This window comes from Phoxinus phoxinus, assembly GCF_949152265.1.
Source record: "Phoxinus phoxinus genome assembly, chromosome: 10".
Lineage (NCBI taxonomy): Eukaryota > Metazoa > Chordata > Actinopteri > Cypriniformes > Leuciscidae > Phoxinus > Phoxinus phoxinus.
Window position 1 is genome coordinate 18716554 of NC_136885.1, and position 20173 is coordinate 18736726.

The following is a 20173-nucleotide window of genomic DNA, read 5'->3' on the forward strand; positions in this document are numbered from 1 at the left end:
CTTTGATTTGATCAGTGCTTGATGCAAATTCTATTACAAATATATACAAAATTCATGTACATACAATTATTATTAGATATACAAGGCATTGTAGTGGTTTTCCATTCATGTGAATCAGACGTGGTGTGCATAAAGTACAGTAGATATAGATGAGAAAAGGCAGCTTGGTATCAAGAAATACCAAAGATAATGTCCACTACAGGATTATAGGACGGTAGGAAATATCAGTTATACATATATTTTATATAAATCTGCTTCAATATTATACACTAAACTGAAGTTAACAACAGTATATCATGTGCTGGTAAACAAAGAACAAACCAATTAATACCGGTAAATGTCATTGTTCCATTATGCCTGAAGGAAAAATACTGATTTTTTTTTTGCCTGTCAATTAAAAATAAACAATTTTGGTGAAAGTAAAAAAAAAACTGGCTGTGCTTTAGTAGTTGTATAAAATAAGTTTACAGTACAATTGATTTAGATTTAGAAAGGCTCTGCTTAGCTAAGTGACATTTGCTAACTACAGTTAAGTCAGTATTGAACTTGAAGCTCATTCAAGTTCATTGTTTGTATATAAATGTTTGTAAATGAAAGAGCTGAAATGTAAATATATTTATTGTGATTATATTGCTGTTAAATTTTTTATTTTGGCATCAGTGATGCATCGGTGTAGTGCTGAATTTGTGTAGTGCGGATTCACTCGTACCTACAGAACTTATTTGCCTTTTTTTCAGTCTGTAAACGAAACGGAAGAAGTATATTATAAAGAGCTAGAGTCTAAGCAGAGAATGACATATTACACCTTTTTTTGATACTAAACACAGATATCTGTTTCTATAAAACAGGAACACATTTTAGATGCATGTTTTGGACTATTACCTGCATTGTTATTTGTGTTGCTTTTGCTATACTACACTATTAATGACAAACATTTACTTTTTATGCATATTTCTTTCATTCACATGACTACCCTGTGCTAACTGGCATTTTTGGAAAAATGTTCACTGATGTGTTCCTTTCCTGTCTACTAATACCCTGATATCTCCCATCAGTCTCTCTTAACATACACCTAATGAAATCATCAGTTCTCATGATTGGTCTCTGGGCCCTACAAAATTAAATCATGTTTCCTTCCATCTATATGTATTCATTCACTTTATACAAAAGGAAGATTCTTGTTTCTTTTATTTATCCCTAATTACTTTAAGTACAATAGAACATACTTTCTCACATTGTCTTAGATTCTTAATTCAGTTTCTAAATGGCTTAAACTCTGAACTGATCTCCTCTAAAAGGCCTTTTTTTACACAAAACTTAAAGGGATCATTAAAGCTTTTCTTTCAAAGGGGTCTCTAAGGTGGAACTGAGGTCTAGATGAATAAAGCCATGACTGAAATCTATTAGACTCACAGACAGACAAAATGTCAGGTGTCTCAAAATGTGTGAAAAGATGTTGTCCAGTTTTATGGACCGAAAAAAAGTTTAACCCCAGATTGTACAATATGCTTTATAATTGGGGTTGATGTGGCGCAGCAGTGAATGCTGAAGGGTGGAAACCAGAAGACTAGAGTGTCAGTATCTATCATTTATTTTAGAGCAGGACTGAAGTTACTCTGTGTCCAGGAATGTACTGTATCAACAGGCAGCTCCCGTTCACACCCCATCCGGCTTCAGCAGGAACTGGTCTGTAAATTGCTCTCGGTGAGGATGGAGGTTATGCTGGAATGATCAAACAATCCATCATCATCATCATCATCCTCAGAGCTGAGAACTGAAGAGTCCAGAGCTGACTGCCGGGCCTGCTGGATCTTCCTCCTGAGGATGAAATAAGGCAATTTGACTGTAGTGTCCTATGGTATAACATAATATACATTTTAAATAAAAGTACATTTTTGTGTAATTATTAAACAGGAAGTTTTTATTTTTAGGTTGACATTTTATTTATTTATTTATTATTATTATTATTATTATGTACTATTATTTAGAACAGTGAATCTCATTCAGGGGTCCAGGGCCCACTAGGGGGCCTCAGCAAACTTCCAAGCAGGCCACAGAATGAAAAGTATTTATATTTATATATGATTATTAATTTAATTAATATGAATAATATTGTTAAAACAAATCTAACATAGCTAACTTTCTAAAAACAAACAAACATACAATCAAGAAGTAAACTAAATTTGTTTTTGTTTTTTTACCCTCAATATTTATATATTTTTTGTTGTTAAAGAGTTCTTAAATTCTGCAATCACAAAATGAAATGCGGTTGATTAATTGACCTATATTGACAGTTTCTGTTAAAGTGCCCCTATTGTGCTTTTTCAGATATTACTTTTTCATGCAGTGTGTAATAGCTGTTTGTGAGTGTAAAAGGTTTGTAAAGTTTTAAAGATCGAAGTGCACAATAAATGAAGTTATCTCCCTCTCAAAAAAAGAATCGATTCTGAATTGCAGAAACAAGTCATCAGTAATTCCAGTCTTGCTTCCGTAACTTACATGCGTAACAATGTAACACATTTGCATAATGCCCATCTTCAGTGGCTGCCCGCGGGACTGTAGCTGGTTCGCGTTGAGTACATGTCAAGATAAGACACTGTTTTCTACTCTGCAAAAGCAAATTCTCTTTGTAAACACTTCCGAAGGATGAGGGTGTGAGGAGTCAGTGGTTAAAACTTCCACAGCAACGATCGCATTTAACCTTTTGATGATTGCTTCTCAAATCTCTGTGAAATCTAAGTGGTATTTACAAAACGCTTAATCATTAAAGATGGGACAGTACACACTTTATTTGGACCAACTGCTCCTCAAATCCCAATTAATTATTGATGTTTATATTTTCTACCGGGTGTTCAAAATACGCAGTTTTGTGTTTTATATTGTGCCGGTCTCTGGCTAAGAGAATGCCTAGTGTTTGGCTCAGTTAGGTCACCCACACACATATTTGATTATTTAGGCCATCTTGCCTATAATGTACATTAACAAGCAAGGAATCTGGGAGATATCTTTGATTCAGAGCTTAAATTTGATAAGCAAGTAAACTCGGTGGTGAAGGCTGGCTTCTTTCATTTAAGGCGCATTGCAAAAATTAAACCATTTTTGTCTTTTAATGATTTGAAGCAGGTTATACAGGCGTTCATATTTTCAAGGTTGGACTATTGCAATTCATTGTATCTGGGGCTTCCTTGTTTTTTGTTGAATCGCTTTCAACTCTTACAGAATGCGGCAACTAGGCTTTTGACTGGGTCCAAGAAGCAAGTTAGTTTCCCCCTAGCTTCACTGCAATGGCTCCCAGTTAATTTCAGGGTCCAGTTTAAGGTTGTAATGTTTTTTTGCATGGCCTAGCTCCTGAATATATTTCAGATCTTCTCCAGGTCTATCAGAAGCTATTGAGGTCATCTCAAACAACACTTTTAAAGATCCCTAAATCTCATCTTAAGTCCAAAGGGGATTGTGCTTTTTGAGTTGCTGAATCCCACCACTGAAATCACCTGCCTTCTGATATTAGATGTTGTACTAAATTGAGTGCTTTTAAATCACGATTGAGGGCGCGCCGCATTTACTTGCCCAGGCTTATGGTTGAGCTAGTAGTTGAGTGTATCTTGTTTTACTGTTGTCTTGCATTTTAATTAGGGCCCAAGCCTTGAAAAGGCGAAGGCCCTATTGTTTTCCTCCGGATTATTCTTCTCTATTATTATTATATTACTACCTTTTGGGCACTTTTGGGGGCCTTAACGTGCTCAAAAACTCTTGAAACTTTGCACAAATGTCAGAACCCGCGGCCATTAGAGCCGGACTGAAGCTGGTACCCGGGCGTGGCAGGGGGGCTCGACAGCGCCCCCTGGAACGCGGTCCGAAAACTTGGTCCATAAATCAAACACGCTTGCGTGGAATAATATGAAACTCGGTACACTTATAGATCTCATCGGTTCACACAATCGCCACGAAACTCGGTGTGCATGAAGTCAAGACATTGAGGATGAAAACTTGCGAGGGGATTTTTGATATCTCGAACGGTTTGGCCGTGGCGAGGAAACGAATTTATGGCGAATATTGGAAACAGGAAGTGTGTTATAACATCCTCATACATGAATTGATCTTGATGAAACTTCAGCAGTGTGTTCGCTGTAAGAGGCCGATCACATGGATGTGACTATTGTGAGTCAAAGTTATAGCGCCACCAACTGGCAGCAGGAAGTGTGTCACTTTCAAAATGCTTTGAATTCACCCTCTTATTTTTACCCGATTTGCTTCAAACTTCATCTGTATAATGTAAACACACGACAGATGTAGACCTGTGAAAGGATTATTGATATCTTTAATACTGTCGCCATGGCAACGCTTTAAACTTTTATATTCTTTTTGGATGCATTTGAGGCTCTTAACATGCTTCAAATTGCATGAAACTCAACATGCATATCACATTTATTCCCTAGTACACTTGTGCGAAGTTTCAGAAATGGGCGTGGTAAGGGGCTCAGTAGCGCCACCTTTAGTCAAAAATGGGGTATTAGTTTTACCTACAGTAACAAAAATCAGTATGGATATTCTTCTCCTCGAGCCGGACAACTTTCTAATTTACACTCATTAGCTCCGACCAACAGGAAGTCAGATATTTTTGTTTGAATGGGAGAATATCTGAGAATTTTGCCAGTCTCTCTCAGTGTCTGTGTGTGTGAGAGAGGAGGGGGGCTAAATGTTAACCCTTTCTCTGCTGTGTGCGACTTCTCGGGCACTTATGGGGCCCTTAACGTGCTCAAAAACTCTTGAAACTTTGCACACAGGTCAGAACCCGCGGCCATCAGGGCCGGGTTGAAGCTGGTACCTGGGCGTGGCATGGGGGCTCGACAGCGCCCCCTGGAATGGGATTCGAACACTTGTCCATATATCAAACACGCTTGCATGAATAAGTATGAAACTCGGTACACATTTAGATCTCATCGGGCCGAACAACTTTCGTGCTCTAAGTTTTACGCCAGTCCAACAGGAAGTCGGCTATTATGGGCTGTATGAAAATGCATGCCCCTGGAATTTGATATACTCCTCCAAGAAAAATTATCCTATCGCCACCAAACTCGGTCAGCATGAAGTAAAGACATTGAGGACGCTAAATTGCGGACGGATTTTTGATATCTCAAACGGTTTGGCCGTGGCGAGGAAACAAAGTTATGGCGAGAAAAGAGAAACACGATGTGTTATAACGTCTTCATACATTAATTGATCTTGATGAAACTTCAGTAGCGTGTTTGTTGTAAGTGGGCGATCACATGGATGTGACTATTGTGAGTCAAAGTTATAGCGCCACCAACTGGCAGCAAAGTGTGTTACTTTCAAGATACTTTTGACTAAAGTGGGGGGGTTATTTTTACCTACAGTCACAAAACTCGGTTTGTATATTGTGCTTATCGATCCGGACAACTTTCTCATTTACAGTCATTAGCTCCGACCAACAGGAAGTCAGATATTTTGGTTTGAATGTGGTTTTGTCTCTCTCTCTCTGTGTGTGTGTGTGTGTGTGTGTGTGTGTGTGTGTGTGTGTGTGTGTGTGTGTGTGTGTGTGTGTGTGTGTGTGTGTGTGTGTGTGTGTGTGTGTGTGTGTGTGGGGAGGGAGGGAGGGCACACACACAGACAGCCCCCCCTTTTCTGTGTGTGTTTGGAGGGGAGCAGAAAGACTCACACTGATACAAGCTCTAAAGCAGACTTCTTCTCGACAGTCAAAGCGGAGTTACGTTATTGCCCGTCGTGCACAGGAACCCGAAAGGCAACGGGGGTGGCGGCTTTATATATATATATATATAAATAAATATAGCTGCAAGCAGCGATGGAGGGCCCAAGCCGGTGGCAGCGCCAGCCCGGTGCCTTTAGTGTAACTAAAGGGTGGCGGTGCCACCGGCTTGGGCCCTTAATCGCTGCTTGCAGCTATATTTGTATTTGGTTTGGTGTTTAATAATTTCTGTATTTGTGGCTAATTATGCTGTTAGAATATTGTTTTAATGGAAAGCACTTTGGCCAACTCACGTTGTTTTTAAATGTGCTATACAAATAAACTAAACTAACTGACATTAATTATTAGCGTTTTGCTGAAATAGTTCTGCTAATCAGCAGTTTTTCAAAAAACATTTTTTTTTTTTTTACAAACTTTAATGTTACATCAGTCATTCACGTTAGTGCCCGGCTAATGTATGCACATATGCTGTTATTGATACTGTTAATAATACATTTCCTGCACGTGCACCGTAATAAATTAGAAAAAAAAGAAAAGAAAAGAAAGAGAAACGTCCTGCTCAAGTCGTCCTTGCGATGGAGGTTCGGGTTAAATAACTAGTTCATCCAATGATTCATCATCTCGAGCTCGTATTGATATGATAAAATCAACACAATCGTAACTGTATTTACGATTACAATCACTGTGTACAATCACTGAGCTTTAGGAAGCCTCCGAGCTGAAGTTCAGTTATGGTAATGAGAGTTTCGTTTCCGACACGCGCTGTAAGCAGTAGACCAATCAGAGCAGCTTAGGCTCTTTGGAAAGGAGGGGTTTAGAGACCGAATCTTTGAAAAATTTGATTATGTGCAGTGTATATTATGAGAAAATGTAAGTGTTTTTTTTTTTTACCTTTAATACATGTAAACCTGTTTTAGGAGACCTTCAAACCAAAATTAGTAACCTTTAAAATAGCATAAAAGGAAAACTTTAATAATTTATTATTGTTAATATTTATTATTATAGTTCTGTTCATATTATATTATAGTTATAGTTCTGTTAATATTATATTATAGTTATAGTTCTGTTAATATTATATTATATTATATTATATTATATTATATTATATAGGAAGTCTTTGAATTTTGTGTTGGACAGTGTGGGGCCTTCAAGTCAAAAAGGTTGAGAACCACTGATTTACTTTCACTTTTAAAAATTCATGGCAAACCACAAGACTGTGGTTAAAATACTGTAAAACACTATAAAACTGACCAGATAGAGAACAGTTACCGGTAATATATATTTTCCTTTAAAGATTTAAACCTAACAAATTAAAAAAAAAGTTAAATGTACATTCATTTACATATCAGCATCATTATTAGCAGGTAGAACTTTACATATATTAAGAAGAAATTCTGACACTACTGTGGTACAGCAGATTTAATTGTCTTTGTGTATGTAATACAGTCTGATCTATAAGCTTATTAAGAGGTTCTATTATGGGATGAAAATAGTATCTAAATGATTAACTCATGCAAGCACAATTATCAATGAACTTGATACATGTTGCAAATATGTTTTATCCATGCCTTTCAACTTGCGTGTGCAAAATAAAAAATTGAATGAATGTGTAGCAATTTGTACAAATGCAGACATTTTTGTGGTACAAATGTTTTCTTTTGTATTAGTGTATCATAATTTGCGCATGCAAAAAAGAAGATGTGCATGTGTGGATCAGATGACACGCATGCATTCATTGACGTCTTTTCTGAGTCGATCTCATTTGATTCATTTGGATTTTGAGACTTTCTTTTCGCTGTTTTTAAGCATTTCACAACACACACACAAACAACTACACATGAATAGGCCTGGTGCTAATTATTAATGTGTGCACAACTACCCTTCTATTTGACAAATTCACAAATGTGCGTTGCTACATTTAAACTAATACAATACAACTTTTGTTTGCAAAATCCAGAATCACAAGAATGTGCAGCATTTTGTACAAATAGAGACATAGTTGTTAATACAAAACCTCAATTTTGTATTAATGTAGGTCAGAATGTGTGCATGCAACAAGTATAATGTGCATTTGTGGATGAGGTGACACGCGTGCATTCATTGACTCGTTTCTGAGTCGATCCTATTTGATTCATTTGGATTTTGAGACTTTCATTTCGCTGGTTTCGCCTGGCACGATCCACACACAGCTGTCTGAGAAAACCTGCTACCACTAGATGGCAGTATTCTGCTAAAACCGACAACGGCAGCGTAATCAAGCGTTCTTCCCCATTTAAGACGCTTAATGGATTCATTTGAGTGATATTGAAGTGATATTTAGTACACAATATAGGCCTACCTTATTAATAAAGCATAGCCTACTTTAGAGGCAAACAGATTAAATCAGATTATGAACAACACCCATAGAAAACCATTATAAAACGCTTAACGTGCATGTATGGCATTTTCCTTCCTGAGCCTGTTAAAAAGAACGTGAAATTTCGCAGTCGAGTTCATATTATAGGCTTATTTTTATCTGACTACACATTGTATGCAAGTTTTGGAATTTGAAAATGTCTGTTTTTAAATGTTAAAAGACGATTTTCCAATATTTTGGATAATATTTTTATTCCATAAAAATAAGCCTATAATATGAACTCGACTGCGAAATTTCACGTTCTTTTTAACAGGCTCAGGAAGGAAAATGCCATACATGCACGTTAAGCGTTTTATAATGGTTTTCTATGGGTGTTGTTCATAATCTGATTTAATCTGTTTGCCTCTAAAGTAGGCTATGCTTTATTAATAAGGTAGGCCTATATTGTGTACTAAATATCACTTCAATATCACTCAAATGAATCCATTAAGCGTCTTAAATGGGGAAGAACGCTTGATTACGCTGCCGTTGTCGGTTTTAGCAGAATACTGCCATCTAGTGGTAGCAGGTTTTCTCAGACAGCTGTGTGTGGATCGTGCCAGGCGAAACCAGCGAAATGAAAGTCTCAAAATCCAAATGAATCAAATAGGATCGACTCAGAAACGAGTCAATGAATGCACGCGTGTCACCTCATCCACAAATGCACATTATACTTGTTGCATGCACACATTCTGACCTACATTAATACAAAATTGAGGTTTTGTATTAACAACTATGTCTCTATTTGTACAAAATGCTGCACATTCTTGTGATTCTGGATTTTGCACACAAAAGTTGTATTGTATTAGTTTAAATGTAGCAACGCACATTTGTGAATTTGTCAAATAGAAGGGTAGTTGTGCACACATTAATAATTAGCACCAGGCCTATTCAGTTGTTTGTGTGTGTGTTGTGAAATGCTTAAAAACAGCGAAAAGAAAGTCTCAAAATCCAAATGAATCAAATGAGATCGACTCAGAAAAGACGTCAATGAATGCATGCGTGTCATCTGATCCACACATGCACATCTTCTTTTTTGCATGCGCAAATTATGATACACTAATACAAAAGAAAACATTTGTATTCACAAAAATGTCTGCATTTGTACAAATTGCTACACATTCATTCAATTTTTTATTTTGAACACGCAAGTTGAAAGGCATGGATAAAACATATTTGCAACATGTATCAAGTTCATTTATAATTGTGCTTGCATGAGTTAATCATTTAGATACTATTTTCATCCCATATTCTATGATTTCCAGCATGTGCATATGATGTGATAAACAGGGTGTGATAGATTGTTCACCATATAGCAGAGATGAGCAGTATGTGCTGGCTGATTTGAGGAAAGATCATTTGTGAGTGAGGTTTGGAAAGCTAAAGGCCTTAAGAGATTAGAGGTGCAAGCAGTCTGGTCACTCTCGCATTTTAAGAGACACACACTGCCATCTGGAGGCCTCATTGAGTATTAATGTTTTAAGTAATAAACTCCATATTACACACACATTTACTGTAGGTCTTATTCTGAATACTGCACCAAACACATTAAGGAAAAAGCACAAAGGAAACCAGCCATAATTGCTCTCTATTTAAAAAAATTATAATTCAGTATTCCAAACATGAACTCTTATTTATATGAAAAAACTGACTTTACATACTCAAGTCACGCACACTTACTTGAGTTCATTCTCTAGTGCCGTGACTTTGGATTGCAGTGCCTCCATTTGTTCCTGCTGCTCCTCCATGTCTCTGATGGCCTTCCTCCTCAATCCCTCCAGTCGCTCTGCCTCGGCCTCTCCCTCATCCACCTGCCGCTTCAGAGCCTTCACACGCAGAGTCAGCTGCAGGACCACACATGGATTAACCCAGAACCTTTTACACACTTGACGAAAGTTCTACCACTGGACCATTTAAGCACACGAGAAAATGCTGCGGATACATCTCATTAACGATAAATTAAACCCCATGTACTATTTAAATCGATTGTTGGACATGTTATTGTACATATATCTGATTTAGCATTGTATTACCAATGGACTGTACCAATACAGTCCAACTTTTGAACTTTATTCCTTTTTTTAAATTATTATTTATTCGGGACACACATAGGCTACACACCTAAGGTTAAAAGGAGGTCTGTGCGGGACTGTTTTTTTCCGTCCCGCTCCCACAAGGTTCAATTCAGCAACCGCTTTAAATACACTCGGTGTTCACCTGCTTTAAAGATTTAGATCTCGTTTTCAGAATCTCAAATCTCAAAAACAAGTCGTTTTTCATTTTTTTATTTTTTATTTTAATTTGGAAAAAAAAAAACGATTGAACGAATGATACACGGCAGTGATGCGCGGGTCAATGTATAAACAACCCGCACCCGACCGACGTTTTCAACTAACCCACCCGCAAATTGGACCGCACACAAAAGAAAGAAAATATTGTACCCGACCCGCTTCCTGGCCCGCATATTGGGCCATAGACGTAGGAACTAGGGGTGCGCATTTTTCTGAATGCTGTGTTTTGTAATAAAGGCTTGATTTATTCATTTATTTCGTTTCATTTTCTTAACAATTAAGATGCTGCATGTGTTTATCCAGTCTAATCGAAGTGTGCGTCTCTCCTCCGAATTTCCCAACAAAAATCCCGCCCCCTCTCAGAAAATACATAAAACTCACATTACTGAGCTATGCGTTTAAAAGTAGCCTATCAAAATGGCACAATGGCATTGCTCAGTTCAACGTTTTGGGAAATCGGGCATTTTGTCCCGCGTCAGCTTTTATTCAAAAGTTAACGCGCTCAACGTTCAAATAAGGATTTCCCACTTTCATCTCTATCTGCAGACTGAGCTCGTGCGTCATCCTCGCGCAGTTATTCAGCCAATAAAGTGTAGACCTATGTATTTCATAGAAAATTGTGTCTAGTACTATATAAATTACAAAGGTTTAATTGGCATCTTTATTTCAAACGACCCGACCGACCGCGACCCGAATATCATTAAAAATATTTTTGGAAGACCGCAGGCACTCGCTCATTTTGGATCAACACGCGCATCACTGATACACATTTGTAATGTTAAATTACTATTTGTAAACCGTTATAGTAAAAAAAAAAAAAAAAAAAAAAAAAAAAACGGACTTCCAAAATAATCCGGCGGGCCAGAAAATATTGCTGGCGGGCCAGTTTTGGCCCGCGGGCCGCCTGTTGCCGATCCCTGGTGTAGAAGAAGACACTGCTCTATGTGTACATGTAACGTGTGTATGATTCACCTGGTCTCTCTGTTCCGTGTGCTGCTGTCTTTCCTCATCCAGGGTGATGTTCAGCTCCTTTAGTTTCCTCTCCAACCGTCGCTGAGAGGACACTACAGAATTCTTCTCTCTGAAAAAACACAACTATGAGCTTGTACCTCAGGATGTGCTGAATCTGTAGTGTATTGAGAGTTTTCTTACACTTAAGATTCTACTGGTGCTGTGGGTTGATGTTATTTTCTTTTAAAGCTTTAAAACTTCACTTTTTGTCAATTTAATAAAATGTTATTTTTCCTGGTGCATATACAAAAACTTTTTTTGTAAACAAATGCCAGTAAAAATATTGGCAGGGCCAATTAAAATCTGACCAAGTAACAAATAAACCTCCTGACCATTACCCTAATGTAACTTACATAATGTAGTCAAATTTAATTAAATTAATTAACTTTAAGTAGAAGATTTCGTGAACTGCTTTACGAACTGCAATATCTGCGGTCTGTGTATTTTCTAGAAGCGTAGATTGATTAAAGAGGAGTGCTTTTCTCAAGCATTCTGTAGTGCTTTGTGGGTAATGTAATTGTTTCAGCCACTTCTTGGTAGTGGTTTTAGAACTTCAGTTTATTAGGTCCTTTGTTTACCTCTCCTCTGTGCGCAGTCGCTCCTCGAGTTCCTGGATTTTGCTCTCCAGCTGAGACACGCCAGTGGAGGAACGTGACTGGCCCTCCATCTCAGTTACGCGAGACTTATACTCCTTTATCTGAAAGATATGCAGATTAGATGAAATCCTGTGGCCAATCTGAATTAATAATTTTTTTCTTCACTTGTTTAACTGTTATCTCACTTGTTACCTCAGAAACTCAGTCAAAGATAATGCAGTATACACTATGACAGATAAATCTATACTGTTGGATGGTTAGAGGGCGTACCTGTCTCTCCAGAGCGTTTTTGTCCAGCTCCAGATCTTGTTTGGAGGACCGTTCTTGCATGAGCTCTGCACGCAGCTGTTCAATCTACACGCAGCACCACATTTACATTAAAGCATTTAATTACCTTTTTCTTAGTTAACACTTTATGAATAATTTACACTGGTAAAGTAGTTCTGTTATAATATGGCACTTATGGACGAAGTCCCTGATGTCCACCGATGATAACAGTGTATGTATACCTGATCTCTGCTCCTGGTGATTCTTTCTGTCAGCATCTCCGCACTGTTCTTCTCCTCATCTAACTCAAGCTCCAAATGCTTGATTTTGTCCTGCAGGTGGAGACAAACATAGCATACAGTGAAGGGAGAGTTACACCACCACATTATGATCTCGAAGACACCAAACGTGGAAATGTGAAGGTGAAACACACACCTCCAAGCTGCGGATATCTCGTGAACGGTCGTTTTGTGTGGTACGCTGAGTCTCTATCTCACTCTCCAGATGCTTGAGGCGGTTGCTGAGCAGCTCTTTATCTAATAAAGCATTGTCTCGATCCTCATAACTTGAGAACAGCTCCTTCTTTTGACGGGCCAACTAAAAACAAACAAAATTAAATCACTACAAATTGTTGACTGATTAATTTGCTTAGGCAAATTCAAAACAAAAGTGGGAATATTTGTAAGAGGCCAGTGTGGCACCTCCTCCTGTAGGGAATGAATGGTGCTCTGAGCTCTCTCCAGCTCACTGAGCTTCTCTTTGGTGTTTTTTTGCGAGTCCTGCTGCTCTTTCCTCCACTTCTCTCTTTGCTCATCCATCTGAGCCTGCAGGAGCCGCACCTCCTCACGGGACGTAGCAGACAAGCGTTCCATCTGACAGAAAAAGCGAGAGAGGGGCAGGAGGAAGCAAAATAGGGAGATTCAAAAAAAAGACAAAGTAAAGGACAGGACAGACTAATAAACATGTAAAATGACACAAGACTGACTCAAATTCGTGTTGATGAGCACATACCTCTTTATTGAGTTTGTCTAATGCTCTATCCTGCTGCCTCTTCTGGTCATCGAGCTGCGTGTTCTCCTTGCGGACTGCGTCTCTGTCCTTCTCCTTCTCTTCCATATTACGAGCCAGCTCGTCCCTCTCCAGGCCCAGCCTGGAGTTCTCGCGCCTGGACTCTTCCAGCTGCTGCCTCAGTTTCCTGGTCTCCTCCTGTTGCTCCTGCTCAACTTCTATACTCTGTGACATGCGCTCCTGCAGCTGAGACTACAGACACAGACAGTTAAACACGTCAGAGAAAATGAGGACGAACAGATGAGCAGATGGAGTAATGTGTGTGTTTTAATGCATGACATCAACTCGGGATTTCAAAAGTGACAAATAGGATCATGAAAACACAATTACAGTGCGAGTTTTCAACCATTAACTGATGAAGAGTGAGACAGATTGTTGAGTGAGAGGTAAGGTGTACCATTATATAACTATGGCTGTCTACATTAATGCGGATTCATTTGAAAACTCTCAAAACTCTCTGTCCACATTAACATTTTCCTCAAGTTTCTCACCCATAGTGAAAAGCTGAATAATGCAATATATATATATATATATATATATATATAACGTAAATTCATCTTACTGCATACGTGTAAAACGTATTGAAAGCTCACTGAGATGATACAGAGACCAGACATAATAAAGTTCTTAGACTTTTCTTCTGGCACAATTAATTTATTAGCTAAATATCTTAACACTCACTGGTGCGTTGAGATTGCACTCAATCGCCATTCTATGTATGGAATAAAATGCAACTGCCCTTGTTTTTTTGCCGCAGGATAGCAATTGAGAGTACTAAATGTTCTGTCATCTATGTAGGAAATGAATATTAGGATTGTACAAAATAACATTTTAGCAACACTGTGAAAGTGAATAGCATATAGCAGACAGATATTGGTATCAGGGTTTTTCCTGCATAGAGAATTATGAGGCGACCACCTCCGTCAAATTTCGTGCCGCCTCCGGCTCTCGACAAATCTCGGACAGACAGTCACATGCTCAGATACACCTTTTCCACCGTGCCGGTTAAGTTGAGGATTCCCGGCCTGTGTCCATTCTCAAACCGTATAGTTTGCCGATAGTGCTGCGCGGATCATAATCCGCGGGTCGGCGGGGCAAGTAATAAAAAGATAACGTTACAATTAATTGAGGGTGGATGACAGATAAATCATTATAATGTGTGGAGTTTAATAAAGACACGGATCTCTCATCATGGTAAAATGCAGTGAACGTGCGTCACTCTTTTACTTTCGTTTTCAACAACGTAATTTTCTTCAGGTAAAAATCAATGAAGGAAAACATATCAGGGCTCGACAATAACGCTTGTCCGGGACACGTTTTAAGGGACAAGTGAAAGAGAATTGTACTTGCCCAAGCTGACAAAACTTCAATCTTCAATCGTTTATTGGTAATAATATACTGATGGCAACAAAGTTGCGCCGTTTCAATTTGAAATGAAAGATGGAACATACATTTAATAAAATTAGGGAAAAAATGCCCTTTATAAAAGGTAAAAAACTTATTCTGATAAGAGTATTTTCCAACAGTGATGTAATGAAACATTGACAATTTAAGCTTGAAGGGAGTAAAGCCTGTATTTAGGCTATTAAAAATATGTAATTTTACCAAAAGAAGAACGTTTATTTTAAATAAATGTTATTTTTAAAGCAGCCTACTTCAGTGTGATATTTTACCATATTATCATGCTTAACACTGAGAATTTCAATAATTGTAATGTGATGATCGGATGCAGATATCTAAATCAGAGAATATCAAAGGTTTGGGCGATTGGCGGGTGGCTTATTTATTTTTAACAGTGGATTCGGTGGACTCAAAGTGCACCAGGTTAATGAATTTATCTTTAAAATGTAAAAAAAATTCTTCCGGGGAGCATTTAATCATCTTATTATTAAAATACATGATCAGGGTTTTTACCACCTCCGCCTCGTTTTGAGCCAGGAAAAACCCTGGGTATAATATATTTGTCAAATATACGTCACATGACTAAACATGCATCATTGTGTTCCAATAGTCCACTCTACAACGCGAAAATTGGGAGAGTGTCTTTAAAAAGCTAAATTTTCGCAGGAAAGGAGGACAGGAGTCTGCGTGGATGGAAGGCCAAAACAGAGAAAACCAAAACATTTTTTAACCATATTAGTTATTAATGTGTATATTAATGTGTGTTCCAACCTCCAGGCGTGTGAGCCTCTCCTTCATACGTGTGTTGGTTTCCTCAAGTTCCTTATGCTCATGTGTCAGATTGTTTGCTTGGGTTTGAGCAGAGCTGAGTTTGTCTCTTTCTGCCTGCAGCTCTTCTTCAGCTGAGAGCAGCTGACTGCGCAGTCGGCCCACCTCCTCTCGCATGTCACCCAACTCCCCGCGCAAGGCCTCCACCAATGAGGGTTCAGCTAGCTGCCGGGGGTTTATAAACATCAGAAGTAAAACACAAGTGGAAGAGAACTGTTATTATGTCATACTCATTTTAGCCATAATGTACCTGTTTGGCCCTCTCATGAGCTTTTGTGAGCTCTTCCTTATCTCTGCGTGACTGGTCCTTCAGCCTGTCAATTTCATATTTCTGCTCTGCTTCAAGCTCCTGTTTGCTCTTCTTTAATAAAACGATTTCCATAGTCTTCTTGTCAAGAACTGTTTTTAATTTATCCATATCTGCCTGGGCCTTCTGCAGGTCAGCACCACAACGTTCAAGTTCCTATGAAAATACAAATAGTACTTTAAGTCTTAATGCAAGAAAACATTAATTCATTTAACATTCATAAGCAGATGAGAGTGAACTGTATGTACCTGACTGGCTGTCTGTGTCTGTTTGGGATCTGGTAACTGCTGTTTCATTGTGCTGACTTTCTCCTGCAGATCTTTCAGCTCCTCCTCAAACTCCTCTTTCTCCAGACGAGACTGGAGTAACCTAACATACACACATAGCATTACAATATACACATACACATACACATACACAAACAATATATAAAACACACAAAAAAGACAAACTAAGTGATAACAAATATGTACATATTCTGCAGTGTATAACAACTATTGAACTGTCCATGATGACTTCTTATAACATGATAGAGCTCCTCATATTTCCTGATAATGGTCATTTGTGTGGACAAACTATTGATTGAGTGTCAAGATCCATAATAATGTGATTAAATATTATAAAAGCAATGTTCCCTAAGTGCACATTTTATTAGTCTCAATTAATGGTGCCATCTTGGTCTGTTACTGGCAAACCATTTAGAGATGGAGAAATTAGCTTAGTGTGTTTAAATTTGAAGATTATTTGCAGTGTATTTTCTGAATAACAAAATGTGGTGATGTAGTTACACATTACTACATGTACTTACTATAGTAATAACAGTAAATTATGCATAATTACAACTAACCCTAAACCTAACCATAACTCTATACAGTATGTACATGTAGTTAATTAATATTACTCAGTACTTATTTAAGTACAATGTAACTACATCACCTTAAAATAAAGTGTAATAAAAAAAAATTAATAAGCAGAAGGATATCCAAATGATTCAGTATTTATGATGATGAACTGGTGATGTAACAGGGTAATCAGAATTACATATATATAAAATCTTAATTTGTTTAAATGCTAGTTCCTCTGAATTGAATAAGGATTTAATGATTTAGAATTGTGATTTGGTACACTTAAAAAATATCACACAAAAGCATTTATCAAATGTATTATTAAATAATTTGTTTAAAATTATGCTTGCTGGATCTTAGACTTTACAAAGCAGACTTATAAATACTAATAGTTGCAATCACAACTCTACAAATAAATCTAGATTTTTGTCTCAGCTACTCTGAGAGTGCATCTCACTCTTTAGGTTGAACCAGTTGTCCACTGCACCGACAAAAAGCGCACAATGAAAAAGGAGAGACATAAACATATTAATAATAGAATAATGTAAAACTAATTAAATTATGCCAAAAAAACCTAACAAGTGTAAATGTGACTCACTCTTGTTTGGTGTTACGTAGCTCTTCTCTACTGGACTGGAACTGCTCTCTCCAATGGTTTCCCTCATCTCTGCTCTCTTCCAGTTGCTGCTGAAGAGACCTTACCGTAGAGTTCACACGGTGACGCTCAGCTTCAATAGTTGCCTGAGACTAAGGCATAGAGATATTGTTGTACATATGTGCACCATGATTCCAACACAAAGTGCTTCAAGTTTTAACATTGCTTCTTTTATTTTATATTATAGGTGTTTACCAGGGTTCTGTCTTAAGAGCCTCTAAAGCCGCGTTTCCACCACGGGAACTTTACCCAGGAACTAGGAACTTTGGGGTGGTACTCGGTGTGATTACACCGCAGCAACCAGGGTCTAAATGAAGTTCCGGGTAAATATTTCCCCCTCCGAAAGTCCCTGCTCGCGAGGTAGTACTTTTTCAAAGTTCAGGAACTTTCAGGGGTGGGACTTGTGTGCTGAACATGCTGATTGGTTGTGTTCACACCGCATATTTGTGTAACAGGAAATTTTCTGTGCGTTCATCCCAGCCATCTCACGGTCAATGTCCGCATCGTCTAATTTTACATCTAGCATTACGAGCTTTCTGAACACGCTTTAGTATCAGTGCTCGTCTCTTTTCTGCTGTTTTGTTAATTTCCTCGTTAGTAAACCAATACATCACAAACAACTGCAGCACAGTTTAAATCTCCTCCATACTTATTATAAATGTGGCGCTCAAAACTGATTACTGTCTGATTACTGGAGGAGCAGTTGAGCGCAGTTATAATCTTCCTGGTACTTTAGGCCGCGGTGTAAACGCAGAAAGCAACCGGTCTGGGGCAAAGAAAGTTCCTGGGAAAAAAGTTCCAGGGACAAATTGTTCCGGGTAATTTCAATGGAAACACGGCTTAATTTCCTGTACAGTTCGCAGACCCTTGGATGTGTACCTGTGAAACCTGTTCCATGCTTGCTCGTAGTCGCTCCATGTCTTGGCTGTACTGCTCTCTGAGAGCTTCTATCTCCTTGTCATGAGAGGAGACCTCATCTTTCAGTGCCCCCTTTAGAGCAGTCAGCTCCCTCTCTCTCTGCCTCAGAATGTCCTCCTGCTTCTGACGCAGCGCTGCAGCTTCAGCCAAATCAGCTCTCATTGCCATCAACTCCTGTACACACAAATCATAACTTTTTAATAACCTCAATACCATCATAGTGACATAATTTTACTGCTAGTACTTTGTAATTTTTGTCAGCAGCCAAATGTGTACATTATGTGTGTCATATGAAACATTTACAAGGATTTTCACAGGTTTCAAAAGATAAACACTTTTCACCTGTCACTGTCCCCCAACAGCAAAAAAGTTTTGATTTGCCGTCACAGAGCATTTTAGTCTTAGTCTGGGGTGTATGTGCATTTGTGCGTGTGTGATTACCATATGCATAGTGTCAGCTTGAGCCTTGTTGTCGGTCTCTCTTCTCAGCTCCTCCTGAAGTCCTGCCAGCTGATCCTCCATCTCTCTAACATGAGACTCTGCATTCTCTCTGTCCATTCGCAACTGAGTTAGCCTGAGAGAGAGATAAGCACACAAATACAACATAACTATACCGCATGTTGCACTGGACATAATCTGCAGACATGGGAATGTCCATGTTGGTTCATCTTACTCTGAATGCGTTTGGTGCAGCTCTGTGTTCTTCCTTCCCAGCTGTTCCTGCAACTGTATGTTTTCATCCAGACATTTCTCAAGCTCCTCCTTTAAGTCATCAGGTCTACTCACCTGAAATTCAAGGGACAATGGTTCTATGGTTGTGCTCATACGTTTACATATACATTTTCTAATGTTTACTTTCCCCTTTTGAAAACTTAAAGATGTTCAAGAAGAAGATATTTAAAAATAAAATGAGATCATAATTATTTTGTTGCATTTATGTTTCACATTTTATCCTGTGTTGCTTCAAGCATCATGCCTGTTTCACACATACTCCGTTTTCAGTGTGTTGCAGTACATATGCGGTGTAGGAGCAGTGGAGGAGCAGGAGCTACATGTGCTTTCAGATATGCAAGTGTTTTGCTTTTATTTGCTTTACCCTGGGCTTAAAGTGAAAAGATGACTGAAAAATAGTAGTATAATTTAATGAAATGCTTTTATGGTGAGATTACTACATTTTCATGCCAATCTGTGTTAATTTTACCACACACAATGCGCTGTCACTTTAATTAAGCGCGTGTAGCACAGAAAAAATAGACTCTGTGTGGAAACGATCACTGCACTGCTGTATACGCACCGCACCTGGAACACATTGACCGACCGCATCCGCGTGCAGTTTGAAAGCTCTAACCTGTTAACATGGGTACGGAAACAAATACGCACCGCCAACACACTGCAAACAGAGTATGTGTGAAACAGGCGTCAATGACTGCTGCTTGCAGTCTTATCAATGTTTATGACACCCAATATGATCTGAGCCACTGTGGGGAAAAATTATAATGTGCAAAGCTTGCAGGACCTGGAACATGACATGACAAAACATATAATTCAGAATGTAATAAATAATATAATTAATAATTTCACATACATTTATGAGCAGATCCGTATACAAAGATATCTCTAGACTGTCTATATCTACTAAGATCTCTGACAGGGCAGGGCAATTCCCCAACAGTGCATGATGATTGTAAACTGACATCAAGTGTTTCCATTGTTTTGCCCACTCCATGCATACTCTGTCAGTGGCTAACAGGACAAACCAGGACAGTCGTGTGCGTCAAAATGCCTGTTTTTCATGTAAACAAGGCGTGTAACTATGATAGTATCTAGATGACAAAGTAGTCATTAGTGGTTTGCTACCCCTCTTGA

General features: G+C 38.4%; 1 protein-coding gene across 1 annotated transcript in view; it reads right to left on the bottom strand.

Moving 5' to 3' along the window:
* Positions 1-1317: 1317 nt before the first annotated feature.
* Positions 1318-20173, bottom strand: part of cgna (cingulin a) — a 37837-nt gene continuing 18981 nt past the window's right edge. The window contains exons 6-21 of the mRNA XM_079625584.1: positions 18981-19093; positions 18749-18881; positions 18269-18481; positions 17333-17481; positions 16138-16258; positions 15833-16045; positions 15526-15747; positions 13297-13545; positions 12987-13157; positions 12721-12882; positions 12528-12617; positions 12289-12372; positions 12001-12119; positions 11384-11492; positions 9801-9964; positions 1318-1818 (exon numbers count right to left, since the gene is read on the bottom strand). Coding sequence (XP_079481710.1) covers positions 1674-1818; positions 9801-9964; positions 11384-11492; positions 12001-12119; positions 12289-12372; positions 12528-12617; positions 12721-12882; positions 12987-13157; positions 13297-13545; positions 15526-15747; positions 15833-16045; positions 16138-16258; positions 17333-17481; positions 18269-18481; positions 18749-18881; positions 18981-19093 — 2457 coding nt within the window. The 3' untranslated portion in view covers positions 1318-1673. The remainder of the gene's footprint in view (positions 1819-9800; positions 9965-11383; positions 11493-12000; positions 12120-12288; positions 12373-12527; positions 12618-12720; positions 12883-12986; positions 13158-13296; positions 13546-15525; positions 15748-15832; positions 16046-16137; positions 16259-17332; positions 17482-18268; positions 18482-18748; positions 18882-18980; positions 19094-20173) is intronic.